This window comes from Passer montanus, unplaced genomic scaffold (assembly GCF_014805655.1).
Source record: "Passer montanus isolate IOZ18808 unplaced genomic scaffold, ASM1480565v1 scaffold23, whole genome shotgun sequence".
Taxonomy (NCBI): domain Eukaryota; kingdom Metazoa; phylum Chordata; class Aves; order Passeriformes; family Passeridae; genus Passer; species Passer montanus.
Window position 1 is genome coordinate 5,698,239 of NW_024366926.1, and position 14,027 is coordinate 5,712,265.

Here is a 14,027-nt window from a genome sequence, read left to right on the forward strand (position 1 = left end):
AGGAGGAGCAGGTACTGAGGGGAGGCTTCTCTCAGTTCTGGACCCTTCTTCTAATTTAATTTTCGGCAAAGGAAAAACATCTTGTACTTGTGATCCACTTCATTTCTTGCGTACACATTCATTTTATCCAAGACATTGAATTATTCACTTTTCGAGAAACTGCATTCAAAACACTTTGTGTTGCTCTTATTTGAATTGTTCTTGTTTCTTTTGAAAAGCATTAATGAGACAAACTCAACCTCATTAGCAGAAAAATGAGGAAAGAATTGCTTCGTTTGTTATAGAGAGTCAGCATAAATCAACCCTTCCTATTACAGAAGCTGCTTCTTAAAGAAAAAGTGAGTTTGGACACTGATGGGAAAACTAAAGGGGATGGACAAGAACATTTGATGTTTTGGTGGAAGGACCCCTGTTAGTACCCAAAAGCATAGGTGCTTATCCCCGTACTAATCAATTTCTTGGGCCATTGAAGTGCCATCTCTAGAGATGCTACTGGTACTGTGTTTCTACTGGGATCAGAAATACTAAATTAATTGTATGTATTGTGCCTTTGCATACCTAGTTCTCCTTCACTCCAGTATTGATTCCTAAATCAGGATGTGTGTGAAATGTAAGAAAAACCTACTAAACTCTTAAAAAGTATAATATCTGCAGTTTGGCACTTAAGAGAACATGTGAGCTAGTCTCCTGACCCTTTTTTTCATTCTGAATCTGGTCTCTCAACCTGCTTTCTGTTGGTTTTTGTTGTCTGTATGAAGAAAAATTTTACAGTTGCTGCAGTGGGATTTCTCTTGTGTGGCTGCCAGGTAAACATACAAAATATGCTTTATTTGGACTGTTGTCTTTGCCTTTGTCCAAAGGCCATAGTGGGGGAGAAAGTAGCCAGTAAGTAACACTGCACAGATCCAGAGCAATCACTTTCTGGTCACACCTACTGCATGAACAGGGAAGACTTGGATTCTTTGAATCTGCTCCACTTTGGGAGTGACACTGCTGAATTTTGCGCTAATGTAGCAGCAACATAGTAAAAAACTTCACAGGTTCAACAAAAGATTTAATTTTAATGAAACATGTATATGCTTTGTATATTAAAAAGGGTATTACAGGCAGATATTTACCAAATACTGCAGTACTCTCGTATTCCAGCTGTCCAAGCTGGCTCTGCTTAAAGTCTCTGGCACTCTGCTGTTCAGGATCCCTATGCAAAACAAAGGAGTAGGATTCCTTCTTGTAATCTTCTGAAGACATTCTTCCACCTGTTCTCAGGTGCTTGTCAAGGTGTTAAGTCATCCTCTCCACAGCCTTATCCCTGTAAGTTTGAGTACAAAAATTGGAAGATGTTAGGGAATTTCAGAGTGTCTTTATTACCAAACACAGTGAAACTGCCAAGGGATGTGGTACAGCTCACACCCACATTCTTCCTGCCCACCACTGCTGCTCTGCAAGCCAAGGTGGATGCATCCCAAGTGCCCTCAGAGACTGCTTGTGACAGGGCTTATGTACTGGGTACAGCTCTTGGCACAGGGGGAAAGTGGTTGTGGCTGATTCTGGTAAGAGAGTTTCTCCTTGGCCGCGGTGCTCGGCACATGGAGAGGCTGGGTTACAGCTTCTTCTGATACTCTGCCTTCAGCCACTCCTGGATCATTGGTCTGTGCAGGCCTGACATTTCCAAGTACAATTTTATTTCATAAGACAATTTTGGCTTTTCAGTGTGTTATTATATCTTGGAGCTATAGGAAAGCAGAAGGAAGCATAAAAATTTGCACATATATAGGCATTTTTATCTGAGGATCTTCGAAGCAATACTTAAATATTAGCATCTCTCAGGAAAGCAAATGCTATTTCCACTTAATGCTTAGGGAATCCATAGCATCAGGAGATATAAATGAAATCCCAAGGTCATATGTTGTCCCCTGGTGGAATCAGGGATCATAGGCACTCATTTTTGATTTCCTGCTCAAGTTGTCAGAGTTCAGGTAGATGAAGAAAGGGATTATTTGTCAGATATTGGGCCACAGGAGGATCTGGATGGATATGCAGAGCTTAGCACTGGTGAGAAAATAACTCATTACATTAGGAGGAATAATGGCTGAACAGAGAAATTGGAATTTGCTTGTAGTGATACTGCTTCCTGCAGAATTTAGAGAGCCTGAGATATATATTCTGAAAATGTGTGTGCTGCTGTGCTTATATTCTTATTTCTGTATTATAAGAGCATATTATATAGCATTTCTAATTATGTCCATAAATATAAATTTACATTTTACAGCAGTGAAAGACCATATAAGAACAAACATGTGAAAGAGAAATCATGTTTACAAGGTAGCTTACGAGGTTTTGTTCTTAATACCCTTCTGTACTGTTCCTTAAGTTTACATCCAGGTGGTTTTCATACATCATCCTTACATTTCTTTCTAATGAAAAGGCTCAACAACCTTCAGCAGCTGCAGCCTGCATGCTAAATAGAGAGACAGGAATAGATTCATTGTATAGGATTAGCAAATGTTCACATGAATATTTCACAGTTTTAATGCAGCAGGGAACTGGTTTAAAATATATTGGCACTTCTTGATCTTTCCCAAAATAAATATATTTATGTGAAAATACAGGCCTTCTCTTTCAAGAAATTTCATATAAAGCCATAAGCTGCACAGTGTTAAATCCCCAGGGTGCAGCTCTGAAAGGTCTGGCAAGCTTACAGGAGAATTTGTTCTCTGTACAGGAAGCACAGGCATGCATTTAAAACTTTTCAGTACCTTTTCCAAACATACAGGTGATTCCTAGAGAAACAGGGAAAGAGACAGAGAGGGGTAAACACTCACCCCCTCTGTCTGAAGCTACACAGCATGAGCTGCAGACAAGGTAACCCCATGGCAAAGTTTACCAACAGGAAGCAGTGTCAAAAAAGGGTCTTTGAGACCCTTCTTTTTCACAGGCAAAAGAATCCCTTCTGTGCCAAAACAAAGATGTGAGCAGCAGTGAATGGGCTGACTGCAGCAGGGGATTGGCTTTTTGCTGCACGGGGGTGGCAAAGCAGCCAGCTGGGGTTCCACACAGCATCTGGGACCAGTCCCTGCCTCATGCTTTCTCTGGAAAAAAATGCTTTGGGTCCATCCTGACAATAGATATGTGGCTGTAACACAAATAATATAGGAAATAAGCTGGGTAATATTTGAAAGATGGAGGTGTTGTAGGCATCCCGATGACTTCGTTCATGTTGCAGATGTTAACAAACACAACTGGCTGTGCCACCAGGCAGCCAGGTGATGTGCTCAGGTAGATTGCTGTCCTCTTTCCTTTGCCACTAAGACTTAACCTTCTGAGCACCAGCAGCCTCCAGGCAGCATGTCAGTTTTCCCTCTCTATATATTTTTCTTTCAAGGTAATGACAGGGGCTGTAATAATAGGAACTGCCAAATTTCCTAGGAGAGCTTGAAAAGGATTTGTCTTTTGGTTCATGAGGAGCTGTGTGGTGACACTAAATTTGACACCTGTTAAGAATTCTTTTCAGCCTTAAACTTTAAAACTTCCATTGCACCCCTAGGAGGTATAAATATAATTGCAGTAGCTTTTCAGAGTATTTCATAGGATGTCTGTGCTTCCTGCAGTGCTGCAGCAATGGCTCAGGTGCTGTGCTGGTGACTGGCTTTTGGTGGGGGTCAAGGAGGGGTGGCAGCAAAGCACTGGAATCCTGTTCATATTCCCACTTTCTCTGCTGCTGCACTCTCTTCTCCTGCACTACAGTCCCTGCTGCACAGCACACTGGAGGCAAAGGGACAGGAAGCACTAATCCCATGCCCAGCAGAGGCCAGCAGCCAGCTTTTCACTTAGCTGGAACCTGTAAGCACCCAAAACCACTGAAAAATCGAGCCATGGTTGCTCTGCACCCCTCTTATTCCAAAGAGCATCCATGTGTGTTCTTCCCTCTAGGTCAAAGGGAACAGTGACAATAGGAGGAATAAAAAGGAAAAGGCAAGCTGGCCTTTACAGCCCACAGTGTGGGACTCTTTCTTGCTGATCAGCTGTGTTCCCACAATTGCCCCAGCCAAGCATAAGCTCATGGGCACCTAAAGTTGTCTGAGTGCCAAGAGGAGAAGCAACAATTCCATAATTGCTGGTGGTTGTCTGTGGGAAGGGGGTATGTGAGGGCAAAATGAATGGAAGGTACAGCTGCCTTATAGTTTCTGCAGAAAGCCTGGTCTGAATTTGACATTATTCACAGAAAGTCACAGCAAAGCTGTGCTGTTGCTAGAGAAGTCAATCACGTATTTTTGTCCTGAGGGGGGAAAAGAAATGGACAGTTATAATGATTTCCTCATGGCAAGCCCAGGGACACCTCCCTAGCAGCAAGTGGATATCCAGATATTTCAGATATCCAAAACTTTGGAGGGAAAGAAGAGAGCCATTGTAGGGCATTTCACACTGCCCCCTAGCAAATCATTAGCCAGCTGCTTTAAATAAATGGTATGGATATTCTCCTGTCCTTTTTACATCTCATCAGCAAAATCCCAAGTCTTAGAAAGTTCCTGCCCTGAGCCATAAATATGTGTTCTTCCAGTCTCCTCACCATTAATTCTCTCTCCTTAAATTTTTATTATATGTCTTGGAGGTCACTTATGTCCAAAGACTCCAGTACAAGGAAAATTGCTTTATTCTTAAGTACCTTGATTTTTCTCTGCCTTTGGGACTATGTATCCCTTTCTTTGAGAAGATCCCCCTTTTTTTTTTAATATTCTTTTAATGAAAGCCCAAAAAAGTGTCACTGATTCTCTGACTTATCTTTTACCAGCTATATGGGAAATAAGAGTTTTGGATTATACCTAACCCTGCAGAGCACTAACAATGATGATGTAATTGATTTTTTCATTATTAAATACAGGGATCATCTGCAGAATAGTGGATGCCTTAGTAAGAGATCAACTTTGCTTTTTCTCAGTAGTTTGCTAAGAATTGAAATCCTATTCTGAGCTGTATGTACAACATTCCGAAATATATAGTGGACAGACTAGTAAAATCTAGCTAAATCCACCCAAAGCACATTTTTTTCTCATAACTCCAGAAAATTAAGAAACTCTGCAAGTTGGGAGAATTACTTGACTTCAAGCAAACTCCTGAATTTAAAAAGAAAAGTTTAATTTTGAGAGTCTGCTCTTAGATGATGTCACAAATTCATATGACTGAAATTATATTAGTGAGAGGAAAAAAAATCAAAATTGATTCCAGGTTTCTGAGCAATCTGACATGAGAATCCAGTCTTAATTTACTCAGATATAGTCATTGTTAATGAAAGCCTTAACTTCAGAGTAGCACACAGTAACAAGGTAATTTCTCAGAAAATCAGGATACTAAATTAAAAATTTAACCACACCCAAGGTAATATTTCTTGACCATCCAAAATAACCAGTCTATCCTATTTTTGCTGTCTATATGAGACATGTAAGTGTAAAACTGGGAATTGCACCAGGCCCTAAGTCTCAAAACATGTCCATCTTCCTTTCTGCTGACCCAGGCCCTCCAAGACAAACTGCACTTGCCATTCCTGCCAGGAAACTCGCCTTGAAGAGTGGTGAGCACTGCCAGCTGCCTGCCCCACTGGGGCTGCAGAGTGCTCACGCTCTGCTCACCTTACTCCAGGCCACTGGATCCAGGCTGAAGCCTGTAACCTCAAATGGATTATAAGAAAATATGTAGCTTCATTCAATTTTTCAAAATGGCATCCATTAGTTCATGAGAGAGCCCTAACAGAAAGCTTTTGTCCCTCTGCTATTCCCTCTTCTTTTTCCTACCAAGCCCACGAGCATCTCACCCAGGCTTACAGGGCTTTGCAATCGTGTCCAAGGACATTGCTAACAGCTCTGCCCAAGGGCCAGGTGATCTGACACTGTTCCTTTGCATCCTCGTCCACTGCCTAATGCAGGGCTCCAGGTTGTGCAATTCTGTCTCCAGAAGGGGTTCCTGCCTTTATTACCCCTCCCCATCTCGCTTGCTCCCGGGGGCTGCTGGCTGTAGCACTGCAGAGAGGCTGTGGCTCCCACACATCACGTTGTGAGAGCAGGAGAAATGGCTCTATTGACTCCTGATGGTGCTTGCAGGCCTCACTGCAAATCCGTGACTAGGAGCTGAACAGGATGGAGACGCCTACAGAAACACAGACTTTAGCAACTTCTTAATCTCCCGTGATATTAACTGATGATAGAGGTTAAAGGATTCTGCAGCAGATCTGGAGTTTATTAAATACACATAGTGAAAAATTACTCAAAACATATACAGGCAGTGAGCAGATTAGGGCTTTTTAAATATGCCATAACATTCTTTGATGGGGTAAGTTAAAGAATCATGAGGTAGCAGCACTGAGAAGAAGCATAAGAGAGAAAATCATAGAGAAAGGCATTAGATCTTCTTGCATTCTCACAGAGCTATGAGGAACAGAGAGAGCTGCCTGCCCCTTCACCATGGAAATGCACCTTTGCATCCAAGCAGTTCTATGGTGAAGGAAAACTTTCCAACATTGCTGCCTGTTGGGGAAAAAAAGGTACCATGAAAAAGGCAGCTTTGTTCTTTCTCTTTTTGCTTAGCAATGCTCGCTTTCAGAAAGGGCCCTACTATGGTTGTGTTCGAGAGTCCCAGGATGAGGGAAGATATGAGAATCTTGACTCCATGTTTCAGAAGGCTTATTTATTATATTCTGATATTATATTATATTAAAATTCAATACTGAAATTATACTAGAAAGAATAGAGAGAAAAGATCCTTCAGAAGGCTGGAAAGGAACGGAATGAATAACAAAATCTCGTGACTGCTCACAGCCTCAGCACAGGCGGCTGTGATTGGTCATCAAGTGAAAACAATCCACATGGACTAATCAAAGATGCAGCTGTAGGTAAACAATGTCCAGACCACATTCCACGGCCATCAGATATTTAATTGATTGCATTTCTTTTCTGAAGCTTCTCAGCTAGATAAGAGAAAAATCCTAGCAAAGGGTTTTCATAAAAATATCATTGTGACACCCTACATTCAAAGTTTCACAAAGGCAAGCCAGATAAGGGTATGCTTTTGCATATTAATTCCCCATCATTACCACTCCAAAGAAAACAGTCTAATTGTGATGTGTTAAATTACCAGTAGAAAGCACTTTGCAAGCTCTTACTACTTGCTATCCAATTCTCTACCCTTAGGCACCTGAGACTTGGCATGTAAAATGACCAGATATTACCCAGTGAGGTGTGCAGTACAGTCAGTGGAAACAGTGTTGCTCATCCAACTATATGGAAGCGACATTTATTGGAAGCTGAGTTGTTCATGTGTTTTAAAGTTTTATGGAGTGAGTAAGTGCATGGCTGCAGAATTTGAAACTGCTTGGTTATAAATCTGATGACAGTAAAGCTAAAAGAAGTCTCAGTGAGTGGCTTCCCGCCAAGAATTTGCCTTTTATGAATTCCTGAAGCAAAGATTAGGTTTACCATCAGTGCACACTGTCCTGTAGTACAGGTTGTTTTTTTTTTTCTTTTCTGCCTGCCTTCTCTAATGTGTACATCAGTCTTGAGAGGAATGGGTGTAACTACTCACTCTGGCTCAGCTGAGCAGGAGCATTGCCTTTAAAGTGGGGTGGAAAACAAGTGCAAAGCTTTCCCTGGAAACAGGAAGGGACCAGCCATGCAGCTGCCTTGATGACAGAACCATAATGACCCAAGTAAGCCCAAGTAGCCCACCTACCCCATGCCTGCCTGCTCTTGGCCTCAGATTTCAAAGCACTGGTCAACCTATTTTATCAAGAGTAGCAGAAGAGCAAAAAATAATAGATCTGTGCTAACCCGTTTTGTTGCCTTAAAAAGAAATTAACCTTTAGCTGGACCATAACATTCATTTTCAGCTAGTCCTGTTTTCCAGATAAAAGTAAAAGGGCTAAAAATAAAGTTTGAAATAAAATAAAGCCTGAAAATAAAGTTTGAAAATAAAGTTTGAAAATAAAGCTGAAATGAACTTGATGGAATGACAGCTGGAAGGATTTATCCATATCTGAGCTAAGAGATTTGCTTCCACCAGTGGAATTGCTGCAGCAGAGGCTACCTCAGCCTGCAGAGATTTGCCCTGCTGTAAAACACCAATCTGCTATTTGTCACCCGTTCTTGAATCATCAGTAAGCAAAGAAGGTGCTGGCCTTGGTTTATGACTTCAGCCAAGTTCAGGGGTAGGCACAGGGAAAAAGAGCTTGTGGAAAGTCTCCAGAATGTAGAGCCAAGAAAGAGTGGTAGGAGGTTCCCTAGCAGAGCTGTCTTCCCTTGCTGAAATAGGATATGAGGAGGAAGAAAGCTTGTTGCAGGAGCAGAGGGAGTGATAGGAGAGGCAGCGAGGAGCTGAGTGCTCCTCAGTGCTCTTCAGTGATTCTTGGAGGGCAAAATTGAAGCCTTCCTTATTGCTCAGTTCCGTGTAGGAGGAGATTAGCAAAGTGAGAAATCTAAAAAAACTATCCAGAGAATTCTTGTGCTGTATCTCAGAGCAGTCTCATGGGATAGGTTGCTCTAGGCTGCTCCCCAAGGAAATAATGAAGGAACTGGGAGAGGAAGCCACTTTGCCCAGCAGGGTCACCAATGTGTTGGAGTGCAGTGGATAGAGAGGTCTGGGTTAGTTTGAAGATGAAGATGGGGTGGGGAAGCCTTTACTCTCTGACTCCTTGTAGTCTTGAGGAAAAAATGTTCTGGTGATGAGCTATCACAAAATTGGAAAGACCTCTGCCTAAACCCCAAAGAAGACTTGGTGGTGGCAGAGAGGCTTTGCAGGGTTAAAACAGATGAAAGCATTTGCTGACATGAACCAGCTGGATAATGCTGGAGACTCTTGTTTGCACAGTGTGCAACAATGTGGTTTATATTCTGCTTTAGTGCCAGTGGTGTTAAGTTAGCCCAGAATAAAGCAGAGCCCTGATCCCAGCCATCATAGTTTTGATGACTGTCCTAAAAACCAAATGCCTTTCTAGACCCAAGTTTTCCATTTAAACATGGTGTGCAAGCAGACAGAAATTATGATATGGCCAAGGAAAAACTGTGTTTGCCATTTTATTCATAAAACACTTTTGCAAAGTGCATTTAGTAATTTGCCATTGTAACCACCTTCACAGAGAGCTTTCAGGGCAGAGCTCTGACACTGTATTTTGTTCATACTTTGACTGCTCAGCTAAAACTTCCATTTCTATGCATTTATTCTGCTTCACACATTATGTTATCAGTCACTTTCAATATTTCAAAGTCACAGCAGTCCTTTTCTGACATGCATTTGCCAGAATGAACTGCCTTGACTGCTGTTATTACAGACTGCAGTTCCTGACTAAGGGAAAAGACTTACATAGAACCAGAATATTGGAATTTCTCAGAAAAAAGACAATAGATGAAACAGAATAAAATTAGAGTCAATGAACAGAAATAGATGCTTTAAATGACCATCCATATTGAAAAAAATAAAAAGGAGGAGAGAATGGGAAGGCAGGATTTATAACCCAATGTAAAAGAATTAATCAGGAAAAGTTTGCTCTTTCAAGTTCCTATGCAAGGTACTGATAATGGCACTCTTCAGCCTTCTGGTAGTAAATCAGAAAAGTGTGTCATGCTTGGACTTCCTCTCAATCAAATACTTCATCATATTGCTCTAGTGCTCACCTTCAACAGAGGGATTTGAATAATAAGCCAGTTATAGTCACAGAAAACCATCACAAGGGGTTTTGGCCTATCTGGAACATGTGCTTACACTCCTGATTAAGTCCTAGTGGCAATAATTTGTCATGGCACGTGAGCACAGCTCCCTCTTGCATGTGCTGAACAGCGTGCACAGGCTTTGCCAGGTCACTCTGAAAGCCCTCAGAGTCAAGGGCTGAGCCAGGGGAAGTACACTTGTTTGGAAAGGTTATGATCCTTTCATTCTTATTGCAATTGAATTTTTTTTTTCCTTCTATTTGCTACTTTTGTCTTCAGCTGAAAAATAGCCTAACAGCTGAATTTCCAAAGCAGTGAAGAAAAGCTGCCACCTAATTACCTGGCTTTGTAGATAAGTACATGCTCCAGCTGCTCCCACTAAAGCAGAAAGGTTTCAGCTGGTGACAAGCATTAAAAGGAAAAATAACTGTATTGGCTGCAGTTTCATAGGTGGGATGCCTCTACAGAACCAAAGAAATCATGAGTATCTTAAAGACATCAGATTCCTACAGAAAGCTGATGAGGCAGATAAGCTATGTTCAGATTTGTTTATTTAATTAAAAACTCAATTATTTTTTAATTAAAAAAGAACAAACAAGCTCCATTACAGTAATATTTGGAGAGAAAAGCAGCAAAGTCATTAGCACTGTTTTGCAGCCTTGAGAGCAGGGATTAGAAATTCCAGACCCAGGACTGATTTTTTTTTTGGCTTTGTCTGGGATATTCCTACAGCAAAACATGAGAGAAACCATGAAGAAGTGAGCCTTGAGGTAACTGAGAAATACATATTTTAATATTGTTTGTGTTAATTTCCTTGGGTTTGGGGGGATTTAGTTAATTAGCAGTGGATCTTCAGATCATGGAATTACTCCAGATTTATGCTGGTTTAGCTGACGGGAGAATTTAATCCTATAATATGCCTTTGGCATAATTTAGATGTAAGGCTCAAGATTAAGGTCCCCATGAAACAGGGAATTTGTGTTCATTTCTTTTTCTTGCACTGTGAAGTGCTATGTAAAGCTCCAGAAATGTGTCAGCTCTGACAGTCACACTTGGGCAGCAATCAGGACTTTCAAAAAGCCATTGGGCTTCACCTGCAGCATCCAATTCCCCTGTGTTCTTCCATTTTATATCAATCTGGAGGAAATTGTAAAATCCACAGAAGAAAAGCAATTGAAAAAGAAACATGGTTAAAGCCCTGAGGAAGTGAAAGTTTCTTGATCTTCTTCATATCCCCCTTTAAGTAAAAAACACATGCAATGCTAATTTTTAATTTTTTAAGGGTAGCAATCTTGCACCAGATTAAACATATGAGGCCTCTTGAAAACACAAGATTTCAGAATGAACCTCTGACAGGTGTTTAACACAAGAAGAAATATATCCATGGTTGTATATGTAAGTAAGTATATGTAAGCTGTGCTGGCATCAGTGGCTGTGTTTTATTCTGAGCCTCAAAATGAAATACTTTTTAGCAGAGAGCAGAACAGCAATACCTTCTGCTTGGCTTTGCATGTGAAGGGTCTGTCACTCCAGCTTGCTACAGGACACTCAGCTCAGGGGGACAAACAACACGTCCAAGCTCACCCCACAAATCACTTGGATGCTGATCAAAGCCCTTGCTTCTCCCACTAGCTGTTTTCTTCCCATTTTCTCAGCTTTTACCAGTGGTTTACTGCTTACTTGCTTTGAGACCTTCTTTGATAGAAGAAATCCAGGCTGGCTGTGGTGCTGTAGTGTTTTTAAGGGCTGAGTTTAGGAGAAGTAGACTCTCTGCTTTCATGGAGAGCTGCACTAGCCGAGTTGAAGGGAGGCAGCAGGGCTGCAGAACTGGCCCAGCTGCGAGCTGTGCACAGACACAGCTTCCTTCCTCTCGCTCCTGCCAGCTTTATTTCAAATTACCTGGTGTCTTGCTTTCCTTTTTTCTGCCCAAAGTGTTTTCCTACTGCTGTTTCACTTAACACAGACCCTTTTGGCTGCTCCAGTGTTGTGTAGCAGCCTGTTGTTCCTTGCCCTGCCAAACAGGGGTCGTGGGCTGTGGGCTGAAGCCCTGGGTGGGTGCAGGGCAGTGACCCACAGGGTGGCTGGGCACACCCTGGGGCCAGGAGACGCCCCAAGAGCTCTAAGTGCCTGTCCTCCTGGGGTAGTGGCCTCCAAACCTCCTCAGAAACAAAACTGGTATTTGGGGTCAGTAGTGTTGTTCATCCTGAAAAAGTGAGGAATTTTTGTTTCCTTTTTTCCCCCCATTTCTCAGAGGTGTAAGTGGTTTGTCCGTTCATGGGGCTGAACATGTCTTTTTGCTCGTGATGAAAGTAAAGACTGGGTAAAGACTCTCACCAGGAGACTGCTATCCAAGGCTGGCAGGACTGGGAGCAGACCATGCTGTGCACCTTTCATCCTACTGCAATTTAAGGTGATTCCCACAGTGCTGCATTTCAGGTTCAGCTCTGAATATTTGCTCGCTCACCGAGAAGCTTTCTCATCTCCCACAGGCATTGCGTACCCACTAATATCTTTTTCTGAACTGAGGAAAAAGTGGAGATGCCAGTCCTTCCTCTTGCCTAGGCAATGATAAGCTCCTTGCTGGAATTTTCAAATGTTACATCCCTTTAGATCACTAATACAGCCTACCCCATACAGCTGGAATTATCACAGGGCTGAATCTTAGTAGTAATGTGCAGGTTATCTCTGTGTAAATAGCACCAGATCTTTATTCAGCAGGAGAAATGCTGCAGGCCTGCACTGATATATTGATCTGGATAAACAAGATAGTTTGTTCCTATCTGGAGGTGCCTTCTTAAAGTTCAGTTTGTGATGCTTGCAGGTAAAACTGATGATTTAATGTTCCTGGATATGGTGAAATACCTGGTGTGCTGCCTAGAAACCAAAGGATTTTTCTCTGTAGGCCTGATGCTGGACTTCCTGAGCCTCCTGCTGTACTGCCAGCACTAACACAAACATTGCATCTGGGCAAAAAGAGTCCTTATTGCTGTTCTCGCTGGCAGTCTGCATCACTTCCCTTTGGGCTTAGTTAGTGGCGCTTGCCTTGAGTCACTGGGCTCTCACAGCAGGGCTGCAGGAAGGTTTCTTGGCAACATTTGTTTTTCTAGAGAATTGTTTCCTAGCTGGGGGTTTATTGCCTGCTCTGAGCTTGAGTTTTCTCAAACAAATTTCAGCTCTGTTTCCAGGCTTGGTTTTAACCAAATGGAGTAGTTTATGGTTGAAGGGGGGAATGATATTGTATGATATTCAGGGGTTATTTTTTTGACTCAAAATAGGGAACAGATTAAAAAACGTAGGAAGAAGAGATAGCTTAAAGGCCATGTCAATCAGAACTGCTCCTCTTAGGACACCACTTCTCCTGAGCTTGCCTGTCTGCTCCATGCTAACAGTGGTTAGCTAAATTAGCTAGAGTCAGCTGGATACTTGAATGTCATTAGAAACTGAAATCTTTGTTAGAGTTGAAAGTGAAAACTTATTATTTGATAGAAAGAAATAAGAAAGAATGCTTATAATAACTCCAGAATCAGTCATCATAAAATGATGAAAGTCTGAATTAAAGTTCCATATCAAAGAAACCTGAAGGTAAAGGATGCAGTTAGTTCAGTCATGCAACTCCAAATCAGCCTTATAATGATGCCATGCAGTTGACCTCTGCTTATAATTAAGGCATTTCCTTAGTTATTAGAACTTGATAAAGACAAGTGTGCTTTTTTCCGTTTAATTTTGGTAGACTTGTTAGATTTTTGTCTTCAGAAGATGGGAAGGCCAGTAAGCTGAAAGCTTAGGAAGTTGCATAGGAGGAAGGTGGCTAATCCTGATTTGTGTTCTGAAAATTTCCCTCTGCCTTTTCCTACGTCAGTGTGACATCCTTGGTAGGCCAGGCTAAGTGTTGTAATGGCCTTTCCAGACCCACTGTCAGCAGATCTCCTCACTTCATTCTAAACCACCCTTCTCTGGCATCACCCTGCTGCCTTTCTCCTCCGAGCTTATAATTTGGTCGTTTGCAGCATCTCTCCATCCCATCCAGGGCACTAAGGTCACCCTGAGCAGCATATGTGAGTACTCCAGGCTGGGAAATGGATAGCCCTGGGACACTCGAGGTATCCTCCAGATTGCTCATGCTCCATACCATGAAGCCACAACCAACTTCCCATGATGTGTTTGACTTCATTACGTTGCTTATTGGATTTTGCTGGCAGTCTTGTCTTTTGTCCTCTTGGGACCAGCATCAGTTGTCATGGCATTTACTCTCAGATGGTTGCAGCTTGTGTGCTTGGAGGAGCAAAAGAAGGCTGATGGCCAAAAGAAGTTACAGTTCAAACAAAGAAGCATAAAAAGTCA

The 14,027-nt window shown here is 42.0% G+C and overlaps 1 protein-coding gene across 3 annotated transcripts in view; it reads left to right on the forward strand.

Moving 5' to 3' along the window:
• The window catches only part of GRID2 (glutamate ionotropic receptor delta type subunit 2), a 680,978-nt gene that overhangs the window by 615,468 nt on the left and 51,483 nt on the right, over window positions 1-14,027 (forward strand). The window contains exon 15 of one of the 3 annotated variants that reach the window (XM_039710749.1): window positions 5,510-5,635. The exons of the other annotated variants lie outside the window; for them this stretch is intronic. Within the exon in view, the coding sequence (XP_039566683.1) occupies window positions 5,510-5,570 (61 nt within the window). The 3' untranslated portion in view covers window positions 5,571-5,635. Of the gene's footprint in view, window positions 1-5,509; window positions 5,636-14,027 lie in introns of those variants that run through there. 3 annotated transcript variants of the gene reach the window in all.